This window comes from Stylophora pistillata, chromosome 12 (assembly GCF_964205215.1).
Source record: "Stylophora pistillata chromosome 12, jaStyPist1.2, whole genome shotgun sequence".
Taxonomy (NCBI): domain Eukaryota; kingdom Metazoa; phylum Cnidaria; class Anthozoa; order Scleractinia; family Pocilloporidae; genus Stylophora; species Stylophora pistillata.
In genome coordinates this window covers 9,894,402-9,912,287 of record NC_142530.1, presented here as the reverse complement: position 1 = coordinate 9,912,287, position 17,886 = coordinate 9,894,402, and the positions used below count along the sequence as shown (strand labels likewise).

Sequence of the window (17,886 nt, the reverse complement as noted above, 5' to 3'; positions counted from 1 at the left end):
GTACTGTGTTGGTTTGTTTGTTTGTAATTTTACTAAATAAAATTCAGTGGGAGTGCGGCTGACCGCCATATTTACTTCCGCGCGTCTCAAAACAAGCCAAAACGTACGCCGTTTTTTCTGTAAGCTTTGCACAAATCAACCTCATAAAAGGAGGTTGTATTCCTATCTATGTAAGTTTATACTTATTGCTTTTTGGAGTAAATCTAATGACTCATTTTGCTTATCAATCCTTTTATGTTTGAAGTTGTCGCTTCTTCGTGTAGAATTATTTTATAGCACGCAGGCTGGTTGCTGTTGTATATCTTTTTTGACATTTTTTGGCTTTTCAGTTCCCAAGGACATTAATAGTGTTTATCATTCTGTAATGACAGCCTTGTCTTTTCATGCTGTACTAGAGGTTGTTTCTTGCACTTTCGCAAGCTTTTTAAAACTTTTATACTCTCTCCATATTCCATCAGAATTGTATGAGGTAAAAATAACTTGCTCTGCTGAGTTTTAAACAAATTACCTTTCAAACAAAATCTTGATACTGTGTCTGTACTACTCACTCCATCAATGTCTTATCTTATTACCAGCGAACATTGATTAAATTGACAAAATCGAAGCAATTTTCCTCCATCGCAACACCTTTATACCTCCAAATATGAATCAACGTAGCTGATTTGAAAGGTCTCCTGCTAAAGCACTGTAACAAAACTGTGATAATACCTATAACTATCGTGTCTGATTGTCACAATGGACATTACACTGTGGCTCCTGAGAGGGGAAAATCTACCAATTACGATCAAAACACATTCGCGCCAGTAAGTTTTATCAAAGAACGTTTAAGTGAAAGCAGAGGAACAAAAGGATGAAAATATCCTGAAACAAAAGGAGCAAAGTGGGCTACTTTGACTTCTATTAAGCAGGGATGTACACAAGAATGGCATCCAACAATTGAAGCGTGCACATTGGAAGCCCACAAAGCACTCGGCCATGTGTTCCAACCACTTCCGAGAAGAAGACTATTCAGTTATGTGTTCTGCTCTGACAAGCGAGACCATGCAACGAAGGTTGCGAAAAGATGGAGTTGGAATTTGCGTCTTTCCGACTGTTCACGCGTGGAATGTTGAGGAAACGAAATCAGCTGAAAGCGAGCGAAGTAAGACAAAGGTGAGAAAATTTACCAGGTCAGGTTTTAGCGAAGGTTTCATCTCGTTGGGAACGTATCGCTTTACATAACTTACTTGCTGTTTGTGAAACTTTTGATATATGCCTGGCCTCCTCTGGTTCAATTTGATCGGGTCTTCTTCATCGCTCGAGTTTGGAGAGCCTTCCACTTCCAAATTGTATTCTGCCTCTGACTCTGTTTACCAGGCTTCAGAATTTTCAGAGTCCAAGCTTAAGTCAGAAGCAACATCGCTTGATGTCATTTTCCAAGAACAGGTTATTTAAAAGCTAAATAAAGCTGTTTTTTCTACCAAAAAAAACGCAACAATATTGACTGAGATTGGATCAGAGCGCCGCTGCTGATGGCCTGGAATGACGTCACTAGCCACAGTTCTGGTTCACTCGGTCGTTCGAAAAATAAACCCGACTTTGAAAAATCATAAAAAATCATAAAAAATCGCGGTTTTAACCAAACACAAAAATTTTTGCGGCGTTTTGCTCAGTGCAATAGGGATTTAATATGGCCAAAAAAATTTTGGGGGGTTATAGGCACTTTAAGAGGAAATACCATGTATACCTTGTTGCTTGAATTTAGTTATTGAGGATTGTTGTTTGCTGCTGTTAATAAAACATCACTATACTTCATTTGAAAAGAAAAAGAAACTTCCCTCTGATAACTTCTGCAGTTCGTCGCTTGTGGAAAAAAGCCAAATCCTCTCAACTTCAATCTGACTGAAAAAAAAAAAAGAAGTGCAGAAACTAAGTTAAATCTGCAATAAACAAGAGCTATTTGAGAGCCGTAGGTTAGAAAACTGTAATAGGTTATAGTGGTTCCCTTTTAAATAAAGTTATTGTATTGTATTGTATTGTATTGCACCATGTTCAGTTTCTCCAAAACAGTAGTAATCCTAAAATCAAAGACGAAATCACGATCTATTCCACCTGAAGTATCTCTAAAGAAATAAAAGGCTTCAAACGACTTTGATAAAGCTCGGCTATCCAATAACTTCTTTTCATCGGTTTTTACAGATATTCCTGGTATTCCTGAGAAGTTATGTGACGATCTTCAACCCTTTACTGATGAGGTTATTTCAAATCTACTTTGCTCTAAATCTGAGATTGAGAAATTGCTTATTGGTTTAATCGTTTCAAAAGCTCATGGTCCGGATGGGATATCAGCGCGTATGCTTCGTGAAGCTGCACCAGCTATATCAGACCCCATGTCAAATTTATTAAACTACTCACTCCAATCTGGCAACTTGCATGTGGAATGGAAATCTGCTCGTGTCATTCTGGTCTTTAAAAGGGCCAAAAAGATCTGGACAAGAATTATCGTCCTATCTCTCTCACAAGTCTGCTTGTAAAGACTATGGAAAGACTTACATAAAATACGATTTATTGAATCAAATAATCTACTGATATTTTGCTTGCTATTGACAATCGCCACTATGACATGCTCCTGCTACTAGATCTCTCTGCTGCATTTGACACTGTTGACCATGGAATACTGCTCAAAAGGTTTAACTCTAAATTCTCAATATGTGGCACTGTACTTCATTGGTTCCGCTCTTACCTTACGAACCGCACACAAGTTGTCTCAATCAATGGGAGGAAGTCACAGTCTCAAAAGCTCAAATGTGGAGTACCTTAATGCTCCGTCCTTGGGCCCATCCTCTACCTACTCTACACTGCTCCACTTGCTGACATTTTACGTTACCATGACCTGCAATTTCATTTCTATGCTGACGACACTCAGTTGTACATTTCTTTTTCTTTTTCTGGCAACGACGATCTGGAATTAACCAGTAGTATTGCTAAAATAGAGAATTGCTTATCTGATCTTAATAAGTGGATGGCCTTGAATAAGCTGAAACTAAACAAAGACAAAACTGAACTTCTCTACCTTTACTCAAAATATAACCCTCAACAGTCTCTACCTCCACTTCGTTTTGGTTCTGATATAATTCAGCCGTCCTCATGTTCCAGAAATATCAGTGTCATTTTTGATAGTACTATGTCAAGGCTCCCTCATATCCGATCTGTTTGTAAGTCTGCCTTCTATCATCTTCGGAACATTTCCCGTATAAGGAAATTACTATCCACTAAGACCACTGAGACTTTAGTCCACGCCTTTGTAACATCCAAGTTGGATCACTGCAACTCTCTTCTATATGGTGTCCCGAAATATGTTCTTAAAAAGCTCCAATCAGTGCAGAACGCCGCGGCTTGACTTATTACAAGCTCCCATAAATTTGACCGCATAACCCCTATTTTATTCGACCTGCACTGGCTTCCAGTTTCCGAGCGAATTACATTCAAAGTAATTCTGCTCACCCACAAAGCTCTCCACCAGCAGTCTCCTATCTATATTCAAGACCTGATACGTCGTTATTCACCTTCAAGAACACTCCGGTCATCTTCAACATTACGCCTGTCTCCTGTCAACTTTAATCTCAAGTCTTACGGCTATAGATCTTTTGCTGTTTCAGCTCCTGAACTGTGGAACAAGCTACCGCCTCCCGGTTAGCTCAATGGATAGAGCACTGGAGTGTTGTGCGGGAGGTTGAGGGTTCGAGCCGCCAGTCGGACAAACACTCGGGGTCTTAAAATAATTGAGAAGAATTTGCTACCTTTCTATAACATCAAGAAATGGTTAGATATTCTAGTCTTTTCGGATAGGGACGAATAAATGGAGGTCCCGTCTCCTGCAGGGTTGGGGTAGGAGACGTTAATTTCCCACACTCGAGATTACTGGGTGATGGATGTCCTCCCCTGGGGTGGGATGGGTGGGATATTGGGCGCACTTAATTTGGAGCCTCGCTCTGTTGTGCGACCCTCACCACACTCTGGCAAAAGTGATTAAATAAACTACCTGATGACATTCGTTCTTGTGACAATTTAAATCTCTTTAAACGTACACTTGACTTATCTTTTTAAAAATTATTTTCATATGTATGAATTCTCTTCTTATCCATGTCTAGCGCCTAGATCTTAGACACCTGTTTTTTTGTGAATATGTAAAATCTCTGTTAACGTAAACTCAAGACTTGCTTTTCAACATTAATTCAATATGTATATTTCTATTTTGAAAAGCGCTTAGATCAGGTCTGGATAAGCACTATATAAGTAGTTCTAATATTATTATTATTATTATTATTATTATTATTATTATTATTATTACTTGGTAGTCATCAGTATGGTTTTCGTCCTGGCTACTCCTGTACCTCTCAATTGATACACCTTTTCCATGAATGGTTTAAAGTACTAGATAAATACCTCTCTGCCAAGGTGATTTTCCTGGACTTTGAAAAAGCCTTCGATTCAGTTTCTCACGACCGTCTTCTACTCAAGCTAGAACGCTTTGGCATCACCGGCACTCTACTTTCCTGGCTTATCTTCAATGTGTTGTAATCGAGGGATGTTAATCTGACTGGACACCAGTCATATCTGGTGTTCCACAGAGGAGCATCCTTGCCCCCCCTGTTATCTATCCTGTATGTCAATGAACTCCCTGAATTTTTATCTAGTCTTACAGACATGTTTGCTGATGACATATTAATCTATAATTGTTGCCCTCCATCTCAAACGTTCGTCACTGCCCAGGAGAGTCTGTATCAAGTTACTGATTGGTGTGGCTCGTGGCTTTTAAGAATAAATGCTGACAAATACGAGTCCATGAAGTTTATCAGAGCCAGACCTCCCGCTCTGTGCAACTATACTATCAATGGTAGGCTACTCGCCCAAGTATCTTCGCATAAACATCTTGTGGTGGTTCTTTCTGATTATTTATCTTGGAAACCCCACTTACTGTCTGTTGTCGCAAGATCAGACAGATTATTGGGCTTACTCAAGAGGACATTAGGGCCTTACCCTAAGGCTCCATTCACCTGTTTTCAATTTATGATACATCCAATACTCGAGTCCACCTGTCAAGTATGGAATCCTCACCAGCAGATTTGACTGAAAACTTGAACGCGTGCAAAGGAAAGGTACAAGATGGATCATTGGTAAAGACACTCCATATCAAGACCGACTGAAGTCCCTAAAGCTACCGACGCTAGCTCAACGCAGAGTTTCCTGGTTTGGTTCATTAGAGGACAATCTTCTGAAACACTAATGATTACATATAATTCAGTAACAGGCACTCAAGAAAACGTCATCAGATTAAACTCTATAAACCATTTTGCCGCACAGATATCTTTAAGTATTCTTTTTGGCATAGATACATTGACACATGGAACAGTTTACCGTCACCAGTATTTGAGCTTGACTCAGCGAACCTTCTTTAAAAAGCTCTTAAATTAATATCATTTAACTAGGCCTACAGTACATGAATCAAATTAAAATTATATATCACCTACTTATTCATAGATTTAATAGAATTCTTATCTCAGATATAATCTTTTTTATTTGAATATTATATTTATAGATATAACTTGTATGTAAAAATGTGTCAGTGTGTATATGTATATTCCCTAGTATTATATACTTATATCTGGGGTATAGTTTATAATGAGGATTAAGTTCCTCCCTTCTATGATTTTATAACATAAATTTAGGGCTGACTGCCGCACAAACTGCATTCGGTAAGCAATAACAAAGACGGTCTTCTAATTTAGCTTATTTATCAATATTTATAGTTGTCTTTGATGTGGAAATTTATCCTTGATTCATAAATCACAGATAGGTATTGAAAATTTTAAATTAATTTCTTCAATAGCTGTTAGTACGTCTGAGCCAGCGATTCAGCGGTCGTTACACGGGAACGAGGCTATTGGGTCAAGACCTTAGATTTTCTAGAGTTTCTTTGTGTCATCATTTATATTTCACAAAAACAGTGCTGAGTTCTCCGAATCTTTTGAAGAAAGGAGATGGTAAGGCATTGTATAGCAGTTGGCTGTGTGAACAGGAGTAACAAGGTTGAATGTAAAGGCCTTTCTTGGCATTCGCTGCCCCTAAATGACTCGAAAAGACTAAAAAAATGGCTGATCAACATACGAAGAACCAACACTCCAAAAACGAAAAGTTCATTTTTGTGTAGCGATCATTTTGCCCCAGAATGTTTTCAAAAGTCTCCTGGAGGCGTAAGGGGAAGGCTGAAGGTAGATGCTGTGCCTACTCTTTTCAGCTTTACAAAAGTTCAGACACAAAGAAAAGCCCCACAACACCGTTCGAATATGGCCACTCAACGTCAAGAAACTGCAGGCTTAAATAAATTCTTTTGAATTTTCCGAATAGATTTTGAAGACAACAAATCGCTCTATCCGTATTGTTGCTGTTTACCGCCCTCCCAACTCTTCTGCGTCGGTATTTCTTGATGAGTTTTCGTCGTATCTTGAAAACATTAGAGAGCTTTAGATTTGAGTACGAGAACGAGTACGAGTACGAGTTTACTGGCGTGCTCACATTGCGCATGCGTAGCTCTGCGTGACACTGTCACGGAAGCGGGAAACTCGTCGTCCGCCGCTCGTCGACAACGAGATTTTGACCAGAAGTCGTCCTCTAGAGGACGAGTTTCGAAAGGTGAGTATTTTGTATTTTAAACTTACCCTAGTCTTTTTCTAAGTCAGCAAAAGCAAACTTAAAGCCGTATACAGAGGTTTTATCGAATTGAATGTTATTACAAACCCTGATTTCATTCGTATTTGATACTTTTTGGTCGACCTATTTTCACGAAATTCTGAGGTCTACACACGTAAACAACATATCGCCAGTCGAATAAATTTAAATTGAAAAATGAGAGCCTTAAAAAGCTCTTTCACCCTTTGAATTTTAACCATACATGAGGGATATAAACAGTGAATTGTTGTGATGTGGTTGACACTTTCCCGACTTTCTTCAATTCGTAGCGATAGCGAAACGAGAACTTTTTATTTGGAAAGGAAACACGAAACTATGCTTCTCAGAGAAGTACTGGTTGAAGAGCCTCACAAGTACTGACCAGATTCAAAAGAGAGAGGTATATCTTGGACGAAAATCGCCGAACACTATAATAAAACCTTGAACACTGAAACATTTTATTAGCTTCTCATAATTATTGTCATATTAATACCATTATATTTATGAAATGAAAACTAAGGAAGAGTTTGTATGGTAAAATATCTGAATACATTGTTTTTACATCTTTTTTAGTTGTATCATATAAATGTACTGTATTATTATTACAAAGTCAGTTCAGCTATTTTGAAATTAAAAATTATACATATTTACAATTTTGATTTTCTCAAGTAAATTAATTTAGATTTGAAAATTCTCCATAAAGGAAAAAAAATTGATGGCCATGGATCCACATCCCATATTCATCAATTACTCCTTTCATTGCTAACTATACATAGAAATTTACAAGCAGAAAATATAATTACAATTATAATTTGGTTCACTTCTTCTCTTTTAACTTCTCATCACTTTGCCAAATTGCATTGCTTAAATGTAGCCATAGTTGGTACTATGATGTAGCAAATCAAGAAATTTAAACCTGAAAATAATCATCTAATGTAGGAGGTTGAACATCAAAATAGGTGCTTGTAGTTGATCCATATAAGCAGGTACGTGCATTCCAAAGCAGAGCACACACTGATTACATTACACCTACTGGACTTAATCCAATCTTTGAGTTTTTCTTAAAATCTAGGAAAGCGAAGTATGTTACTATGTTGCTAAACACCCACTCCACAGCTTCCCTGACTTTACTTCATCCTTTAAGATGAATCTGAGTGGATAGGCAAGGTCGCCATATATACACAGTGGTTGTCCACTGGTATCAAATGAATGCTGCTGAAGGTTATGAAGGAGGCCAAACATTCTTAACATACCAGCATCATGCCTTTTACACTCTGAAATGAAAATTTATAGAGTAAACATACTTGGATTTATATCAGTAGCTAGTGTTGTAACACTCTTGTAGCTGCAGGTAACTGTTGAGTTACAAACTGTGATTTAATTTTTTTTTCGATTTTCCAAGTTAATTGGTTAATAGCCATTTTGATTTAGTAGGGGCTGGGTTATAGATATTTGTGTAAGGATTCAAGGGTAGGCTACATTTAATGAAGCTCTTACCAAGGGGCTGACTACCGAAAATGTTTCCTGATAGCTTTGATCTTTCCAGCCCACTCCTCTAGGTGTAGATACCGTAGATCCTCAAATTAGCCTCCAGGGAGCTTAATTCAAATTTATGAGAAAATACGCTTATTTAATTTTTCCCAAATGGTGGCCTGACATGACCATTTTTTTAATACATCATCTACACATAAACAAAATTAACTATTTATTGACGTAAAAAACTGATCCTAGAGTTTAACTCACCATTAGTGCAATGTACAAATCTAATACTACACGATGAAAACCATGCATCCTTTGCTCTCACTACTCATCCACAAAATGAGGGGAGGGCAGGGGGCACTTATTTGAGGGGGATACTTATTTTAAATTTTTGGTCGATAGGAGGGGAACTTATACGAAGGGGGTGCTTATTCGAGGATTTACGGTGGTGACACTTCAATTCAGTTTCAAATTTGGGGGCTTAAATAAGGGGAGGCATTACAGCAGAACGATGCAAATAATCGTATTAGCTTACCAACTGGTCCATACAAATTGGCTATTAAACCATTTGGCGCAAAAAATGATTGAAACTTTAGGGCATGTACCCTTTTGTGCCCACTGGGTACAAGCTGGTTCTCTCCTGGGCGACAAATTGGGCGAACTATCAGGTCTACAAATCCCTAGCAATTCTCAAGAGCTGTTCCCTTTCCATGGACAGCAAGAGCAAAGTCTTCCAGATGTTGGCTACTCAGCCAGGGTTGATCGAGATCTCTGAGCAAGTATCCATGGTTTGTGTAAGTAAAGCTGATCACCTCGTTGAAGATTAAGCTCAGCTCGGGCACTGAACAAAGCGAGGAATCATATCCGAGAGACGACATGGGTAAGAAGAAAGTTTCAATAAAATCAAAAGCCCTTTAGTTCCTGAACATACCGTGCCATTGGCACAAGTAAACATTTCTGGAATTGCTAATGCCCGAAGAAGGAGAGGCAATCCTGTGATGACAAACCTGAGCTCGGCTGCAAACTCTTCAGGAGAAATGGCGTCAAAAACATCGTCAATCCTTTCATACTGCTTGTAAGGATGTTGCCTCCCATCGTTGTGAATTCATAAATCGCAAAGGAGGTAAACGGATGCTAATAGGATAGTTTTTTTGGCTAAACATGGCGAGATTGTTACAGTAAAACCCTCGCACTCGGATCGATACATTTGTTTAGAATCTAAAGTTACAATTTTCGTCAGCACGACTACGAGTACGAGATACTAGTGCCAGATCTCGCGCGGTTAAAACTCGTACTCGTACTCGTTCTCGCACTCGAATCTAAAGCTCTCTATTGTCATGTGTCCTGAACCTCTTATTATCGCTGGGGATTTCAACTTTCACATGGATTTGGTGCATAGCAATTGTGCTATAAGATTTAAAGAGTTGCTGGAAACCTTCAGCCTCTCACAACACGTAACGATGTCCACGCATATTTCTGGGCATATTTTGGACCTTATCATCACTCGATCCACCAGTGACTTAATTTTGGGTCCCATTAACGTCACCTTACCCATCTCGGATCATTTTTTTGTTGAGTGTTTTATTCGCTTCCCAAGTTCATCAATCTCTACCAAGTCTGTGTCATATCGCAGGTTAAAGAACATCGACATTGATGCATTTAAATCGGACATCACCTCGTCTGTACTTTGCAGTGACACACACTGGAGCAACCTTGGCGATTTATCCAAGCAGTACTCCTCGACTTTAACAGAAATCCTGGATAAACATGCTCCCATAAAGACAAAAACTCTTGTTACTCGTGCAAAGATCCCTTGGTTTAACGCTGATGTTCTCCAGTTTAAACGTATTCGTCGCAAGGCTGAGCGGAAAGCTCTTAAAAGTGGTCTTTCTTCAGATTGGCTTGCTTATCGTAAAATCTGTAATAGATATTCTCCTCTTCTCAAGTCTACTTGAGCTTCTTATTACTCAGATTTAATTGGTCAGTGCGCTGGTGACTCCGGGAAGTTGTTCAAATTGGTTTCATTCCTTTGTAAGGGTCCTAATGTTAATGATCTACCACCTCATGATGACCCAGTTCTACTTGCGAATAAATTTGGGGAATTCTTTGTTAAAAAAATTGAACTCATCAAAGATTCCATCAGTGATAATGAAGTTAATCCTCCTTATTCTGATACTGCTGCTCCAGCTGTAGAACTTGACAGTTTTTCGCCGTTATCAGTGGAAGAGGTTTGCAATATAATCAGTACATCGTCTAATGCCTCATGCTCCCTGGATCCAATCCCTACATGGCTTGTGAAGTCTTGTCTTGACGTCCTTGCGCCCTCCATTACTCGCATGGTAAATCTGTCTATTCGCCACGCCTATGATCCCGATGATTGGAAAACTGCAATTGTGAAACCTCTATTAAAGAAACCCGGTCTAGAGTTAACTTATAAAAACTTCCGTCCGGTAAGCAATCTAACATTCATCTCCAAGATCGTTGAAAAGGCGGTTCCTTCTCAATTGTTTAAGCACTGTGAATACAATGCTCCTCTGCCGAAGTTACAATCAGGGTTTAGAAGATTTCACTCTACCGAAACTGCCTTGCTTAAGGTTCACAGTGATATTCTTATGTCAATGGACCATCAGGAAATTACGCTTCTTGTGCTACTGGATCTAAGCGCTGCTTTTGATACAATCGATCATCAGATTCTCCTTAATGTTCTTGAAAGCGATTTTGGAATCATTGGCTCTGCCCATAAATGGTTTGCGTCTTATCTGTCTGGCCGAAAACAACGTGTTCTCATAAACGATCGAACATCAGATGATTTTCATTTGAACTGTGGCGTCCCACAAGGCAGCTGTATGGGTCCTATTTTATTCATATTATACATATCTCGACTATATCACGTGATCGCTAACCATCTCCCCTCTGCTCACGGATATGCCGATGATACACAACTTTATCTGTCGTTTAGACCCAATGACATATCTTCGCAAGACCACGCCATAGCTGCTCTTGAAGCCTGCATTTCGGATGTCCGCTCATGGTTGATTTATAATCGCCTGTTAATTAACGATTTTAAAACCGAATTCTTAGTTGTTGGTTCCCGCCATCAATTATCAAAAATCGCAATTGATTCCATCACAGTCGGTAATTCTACCATTCAGCCTCTCAACAGTGTTCGAAACCTGGGTTCCTGGTTTGACTCCAATATGTCCATGTCCATTCACATTGGTAAGATCTGCAGCAAAGCTTTTCATGGATGGTATAAAATTCGCCAAATTAGGAAATTCCTCAGTCCTGAGTCCACGAAGACTCTTGTTCACGCATTTGTGACTTCGCATTTAGACTATTGCAACTCCCTTTTATTTGGCGTACCCAAGTACCAGACAGAGCGTCTTCAGAAGGTGCTTAACGCCGCTGCTCGACTAATTTTTAGGATTCCCAAGTTTCACCACATCTCGTCCGCCTTATATAATCTTCACTGGCTTCCTGTGGCTTATCGCGTCCATTCTAAGTTGTTACTTTTAATTTATAAAGCTTTAAATAACCAAGGCCCACTATACATAAAAGAATATCTGCAGCCACACAGTGTCAAGGGTCATCAGCTACGTTCCTGCGATCAGGGTCTCCTTAAGGTCCCAAGAACTAACTTTAAGACCTTTGGTGATCGTGCCTTTGCCCGTTCTGGACCTTTTTTGTGGAACGAACTGCCGCTTGAAATTCGAAACAGTCCAAGTGTAACGATTTTTAAGTCAAAGCTTAAGACACATCTATTCAAGCTGGCTTACAGTTTGTTTTGATATTTTGTCGTTTATCATTTAATATTTGTAGTTAATAATGTTGTAAAGCGCTTTAGAATATTTTATAATTTTAGCGCTTTAGAAATGTAAATTATTATATTATTATAACAAATAACTCTTTTACTTTTCCGCGAGATTTTAATATTGGAAGTGTGATTTACGCAAGTCTAGGAATCTCAAGAATGAAAAAATTAAATTTGATTACTATGGAATTCACAGCAGTTTACATGGCTTACCTTTCTTCGCTGCCTGTCTGTCGATTCACTTGTTTCCCTTTGGTTTTGTATTTACCCGCTGCCAACCTTAGACTCCATTTCTGAAGGCAAACCGCTTGAAACCCGGGATGTTCAGTTATACAGGTCAAAGTATCATCAGGGAAAAGGTCTTGAAGGACAAGATCACTCTTCATTGACTCTATGCAACCTTCCAGCTCACTGCAGCAATAACATTCGCTAATGTTTTGAAGGGAAGCAATACCGCAGTTGCTACACTTGCACCTACAACGAACAAACACGAAATTCATTGAAGGAAAAGCCGATGCCAGCAGTTAAAATAAAGGAGGCTTTAAGGTAGGCACAAGATCATGCTAACGAAAAAGTAAGTGCAAATAAGCTTCTGAATGTAAGCAAAGTGAACACGTGTTGCTATCGTATGCACCATTCCCTTACTTCAACCTTCCCATTGAAGCGGTCCTTAAGTTTTCGTTCCAGTTCTTCATCGGCCTCTCTCTCCTTGTCATACTTTGCTCTCCATTCCTCGTCTGCGAGCGGATCGTCCGCATGCGGCGCAACATCCTCGCTTGAAGTTGGCAAAGATCTGCCTGTGAGTAACTCACGCGCTGGCTCCTCTCTTTTGATTTCAATGTCGTATTCAGCGATAAAATCAATTTCTGAGACCTCCGAGTCATCACTCATTTCTGAATCAGAGGATGTGGTCGACATTGTTAATTAAAGACAATCGGTATGAAGCGCCTGCCGAAACAAGTTTCGCTCTGCGAAGCCTTCGGATACTAAGAATTTCAGCAGTGTCTCTCATGGATCGTTCTCGATTTGACGTCACACTCCCGCTCGCCCCAGACTTCTTTCACGCGGTCATGGGGCCACTGAAGCTCGACTTAAACAGGGCATAGAAAATCGACGATTTAACCAAATCAAAAAATTTTTGCTGCATAATACTCCATAAAATACGCTTAAATTTTTTAGAAGAAAAAAATTTTTGGGTGTAGGTGCACTTTAACAATTAGTTCCTTTTGGTTTCATTAAATTATCCGGCCCTAGCAGCATAACTAGATTAGTTTATTAGCAGCATTAACATTGTATTCCTAGAACATTACATTTAATGAATAGATCATTAGCATCACTACATTTGTTAACACTAAATAGATAAATATTAGTATTCTTTGATTATTAACTAGCCTATTAGCTGCACTTTACATTTATGGAATATTAATAGTAATCTCATTAGCATATTATATTAATGACCATTAGAGACTCTGAACTTTTCCGAACTGCTTAGTTAGTTGGAGCCAAGCCCACGTGCGTTAGCACTTTTATTTCGTAATCTAGGTGGTTTGTTCTGAATAAACGCTTTTTAAAACTTCACAAAACTGTCTGGTATACGTATGTATTTTTCTCTTTAATAGGTTTTTAAATTATATACATCAAATTATTATTACTTTCGTTTATGTTAATTTTATGTATTGATTAGATTACTTTATAGAAGGCCACAGGGTCATCAATTGTACTTAAACTGTTACATGCTACCCTCTTAAAATAAAGTCATTATTGTATCTTATCCTATCTTATCTTATGGTCAGAATGTAAGAAACCTGCGCTCACAGATCAGTAACTAAGTCAGGTGTGGAAGTCAAAACCAAGTCCAGAATATATTTACCACGAGTAGCCGAAGTAATTACTTGAGTGAGGAATAGGTTGTTTATGATTACAGATTACACGTGCAGTGAAGCGTTTATTTGTGTTATAATTTTTTTTAGGGGAAGATGAGGAGCTGATCAAGATTTATTAAGATTGCTTGAGATGTTTATGTCTTGATTTGGAACTTCTTGCTAAAATGAGTGCAAATTTTATTTTCCATAAAATGGCTAACATGTAGCAAAAACACCGCCCTTTAATTTGTAATTCGATGATTTTGTAATATGATGATTGACTCATTCATTTTAACGTTTTCTTCGTAACACAATCGTGTCTCTTCAATCTCACCACACTGTGCTTTGAATATGCCAGCCTTGGAATCGCAAACAGACGTACAGTACAGTAAGCGAGCCTTCATGAGGACTTTTATTTATTTACATTGACCTTTGTCGAAAGCACTGTCTGGGAAAAAGATGGAAGCCTTGAAGGTAAGTGGGAGGTTGGATGACATCTCATTTACAAATAATCATACAGATGCAGCCATGGGGAGATTGGTGCTTGCCAGCTTACCTTCTTTGCTTGGAATTGTTCTGAAAAGGTGAGCCTCAATGTAGGTTTTACTTACCAACTTCAAAAGTTCTTTTCTTGTCAATGTGCTATGAATACAACGATCAATTTCTTCAAGCTTAGCCGATCATGAGCAAGCAGCTACTAAGTTATAAATTCATTACAATGGTCAATTATTAACTAGTAGTTTCAATGTGAAAGTGGGTGCTAGCATCAGAGGGATAGTTTCAAAACACTAACATGTCAGTTCATTTGCTATAGAACAAAAGAATGTTCCAGGTTAACCTAAATTTTGATAAAGTTGCTGCGAATTTGGCATACCATCGTCGTCTCTAGCATGAAGGTCAAAAGTATAAAATGAACCATTTGATTCACTTAAAGTAGTCAGAGTGACATTTCTAAAAGTAACAATTACTTGCTTGTGAAAGTATTCATCAATGCTGAACAAAAGGAAAGGCAAGGATAAATGGTGTCATTTGCATTCATCAACCCTTGTCGGTGCTCTCCATATTTTATGCTGTATATATCACAATCAAGCTTTTGTCCTTCAAAACTCACGAACGGCCTTTTGGCAAGACCAAAACATTTTGAGGAATGTTCAACGTCATTGAGCAAATGACAACTAAATGTTGTGCTCAAAAAGTTTTCTTTTGACTCAAAGGTTGAAAAACAATGACTCCATGGTCAAATGGATGCTCTCCACGGAACAAATGGACTCAGAATTTGCCTCAAAGCCTAAACAGTCATTTGAGTTTGCAGTTGAATGATTAGCTAACGAGCAATCCACATTTTGAATCTATGATTGCAAGGTTATCTTTCGTCTCCACAGGCAAATATAACTCAATGGTTAAATTATTTACCTCAATGAGCATTGGTCGAAATCGATCGACATTTCCACGTACATTTTATGCGATGTAAAAACGATATAGACTGCGCATGTCTCTGATCACACATCCGACATATTTTGGCTTTTTTGTTGATATTGTAAAGAATACGCTGCTGCCTCGCTAGGGCTTGCCAGCAATAATTTTCCGAAGAGGGGGTCAATAATTGCTGTGGTTTACATTAGTGATATGACACCCTTTGTTTCACAAGAATACTTGCATGTGGCGAGGCCTGCGTGTGGCGAGGCCTGCGTGTGGCGAGGCCTGCGTGTGGCGAGGCCTGCGTGTGGCGAGGCCTGCGTGTGGCGAGGCCTGCGTGTGGCGAGGCCTGCGTGTGGCGAGGCCTGCGTGTGGCGAGGCCTGCGTGTGGCGAGGCCTGCGTGTGGCGAGGCCTGCGTGTGGCGAGGCCTGCGTGTTGCGAGAGAAGAGCGCGGGCAAAGTCACGTGACGAAAGGGTAAATGAGAGAGACCTGGGAAAATTCGGCGGTTTTTTTTCCAAACCTACAAACATGTTCAATGTAATGTTGTTGGCTTTGATAAGTGTCACCCCTGATGATAGGCTGAATAACTGACACTTTTATTTGTATTTATAACGCGAACAACACTTCATAGGTTTAATTATTATATGCAGAGTTATTAGCACACACTGATGCACTCTCTTCCTATTTGAAGATCAGTTGTTTTGTGATTCTTCAACAATGTCTGGGAGAAATACCCATGCATAGATAGGGGAGGACATGATCCCTGTTCTTTGATTGTTTTCATAACTTTACATTCTAACAACATAAAACAATACAAGGATTCACTTAATAAACCACTTATTTGATTCTTACAGTTTCACCTTCGTCACGTCTTAGAGGCCATAGTATGGCCACTGTCAAGAGAGGCATGATGAGTGGGGAAGAGTTTGTGCGCCATTATTATGCAGCGCACAAAAAAATGATTTATTTTCATTCGCAGCAATCAGGTATGGATATGTTTTTGTCATGATTCGTAAATGACATCGTTTGCACCATAATATCCATTTCTAAGTACCAAGTTCTCAGGGGTTTCACTTGAAGGTTTTGAGCAGTACTTTTCACTCGTCGCATGTGCTCATGACAGGCTGGCAAAACTGTGCTTACAGCCAGCCAATTTCCCGGTGACCTACGCTTAATGAAACCCTTGGGTGCTGTTAATGTGTTACATTGTCTCAATGGCAAGAGAGAGCAATAATTGTTATCTATAATTGCTTGTTGGTGTCATGTGGCCTTGATCCCCTCCAGAGTTGATGCTGAGGTTTAATCTTTAGTTTAAATTTGTTTTCCTTTGTTTGAAATTCCTTATCATACATGACCAAAATAAAGGTAAATTAAATTTGAACTACTGCCATTTCCCTCAAAGTCATATCGTAAAAGGTAATGTAACTTTCTAACAGGTGGTTTGAGGCATTTCAGGCATCAACTGGTTAATTAACATCTTTTTTCCTTACAATTCAGCATCAGCTACTTCAACATCAACACAATCCACCACAACAGTAGATTTGACCATAACGCCACCTCAAAATAGATGATAGCCATTTCCAAGTATTAGCAGATTTACACATCAAAATGTGCAAGAGAAGGAGTAGAGGAAAAAAATCCAAGTTGATGGAGCTCCATTTAATGTCACATTGTCTTCATTCTTTGCCCTGAAACCAGGATTACGTTGTAGTTCAAAAATGAAGATCTGGTAAAATGTTTTTAACCTTGATTCTCAAATTCCTTTGTGTCTTGACCCTGATTATTCACGACTAGGGTTAGGAAACAATCATCGATAATTAATTGCTATTGAGAATTGTACTTGGTTGAAACAGTTTTAATCTGAATTTGATTTTTAACTACGACAGCTACATTTACGATACTGGAGAACAGAGAGATTTTATAGCATCTTTAATTAAACAAAAATATTGTTTGTTGTAGCTGCTACACGCAGGCTGTTAGACGCCATGGCACAGAGGGCAGGCATGAGCTCTGGAGATGGTAATATTTTACTTACCACATGATCAGTTTAATTAGTTTGTTGAATCTGTTGTGTTCTGTTTTCAAGTAAGGAGATTAGATTTCATTGTTTTCAGGCTTACTTTCTTTGACCATGCCTTGGCATCATTAATTCTAAATAATCACTAGAAATAGTGGATCTGGTACTCAAGACTATTACTGTATTGTAAAGACCAATTCCATATTTCAAAACTTCTTGTTTTTTTAGATAGTAACTGCACCTTCTGGTGACGAGGAGCAAAACTCTGATATTGGTAGGTCATAAGTCATACTTGATACCAGTAATTTATTAAAAAAACCACTGTGCATTAAGAAAAATGTATGGGAGGCTACAAATCAGAATCTCTGAAATCCAGGGTGCCCAGCAGTTAAATTTGGTGAAAGAAATTAATTTTCTTTGTCGCCTAAAGTCAAGATTATTTCTCCTGATACTCTGATATTCATTTGTCAACTACATCATTACATTCTAGAATTGGAATGCATCATAACATCTGATGCCACAACCTTCTCCACTGGCAACAGTCATGCTAAAGGTAATAATGACTTTATTCTATATAAGCCTAGATTTATT

At 38.7% G+C, this 17,886-nt stretch overlaps 1 protein-coding gene and 2 long non-coding RNA genes across 3 annotated transcripts; 1 reads left to right on the top strand and 2 right to left on the bottom strand.

Moving 5' to 3' along the window:
• The first annotated feature begins 6,393 nt into the window (after positions 1–6,393).
• LOC148718732 (uncharacterized) lies at positions 6,394–7,523 on the top strand. The gene is made up of 2 exons (XR_015994310.1): positions 6,394–6,672; positions 6,999–7,523. It is a non-coding gene; the product is annotated as an uncharacterized LOC148718732 (long non-coding RNA).
• Positions 7,143–10,115, bottom strand: LOC148718731 (uncharacterized). Its single transcript, XR_015994305.1, has 2 exons — positions 8,723–10,115; positions 7,143–7,982 (listed from the first exon to the last, which is right to left on the bottom strand). It is a non-coding gene; the product is annotated as an uncharacterized LOC148718731 (long non-coding RNA).
• Positions 10,116–12,207: 2,092 nt separating this feature from the next.
• LOC148718730 (uncharacterized) lies at positions 12,208–13,076 on the bottom strand. Its single transcript, XM_088741996.1, has 2 exons — positions 12,633–13,076; positions 12,208–12,472 (listed from the first exon to the last, which is right to left on the bottom strand). The coding sequence occupies exons 1-2, from the start codon at positions 12,914–12,916 to the stop codon at positions 12,208–12,210; spliced, it is 549 nt and encodes a 182-aa protein (XP_088598122.1). The 5' UTR covers positions 12,917–13,076.
• Between the last annotated feature and the right edge of the window lie 4,810 nt (positions 13,077–17,886).

Coding starts and splice junctions, on each gene's coding strand:
- LOC148718730 (XM_088741996.1), bottom strand. CDS start 12,916: ATGTCGACCACATCCTCTGATTCAGAAATGAGTGATGACTCGGAGGTC. Junction 12,473..12,632: donor AAGGTTGAAGTAAGGGAATG/GTGCATACGATA, acceptor TGTTCGTTGTAG/GTGCAAGTGTAGCAACTGCG.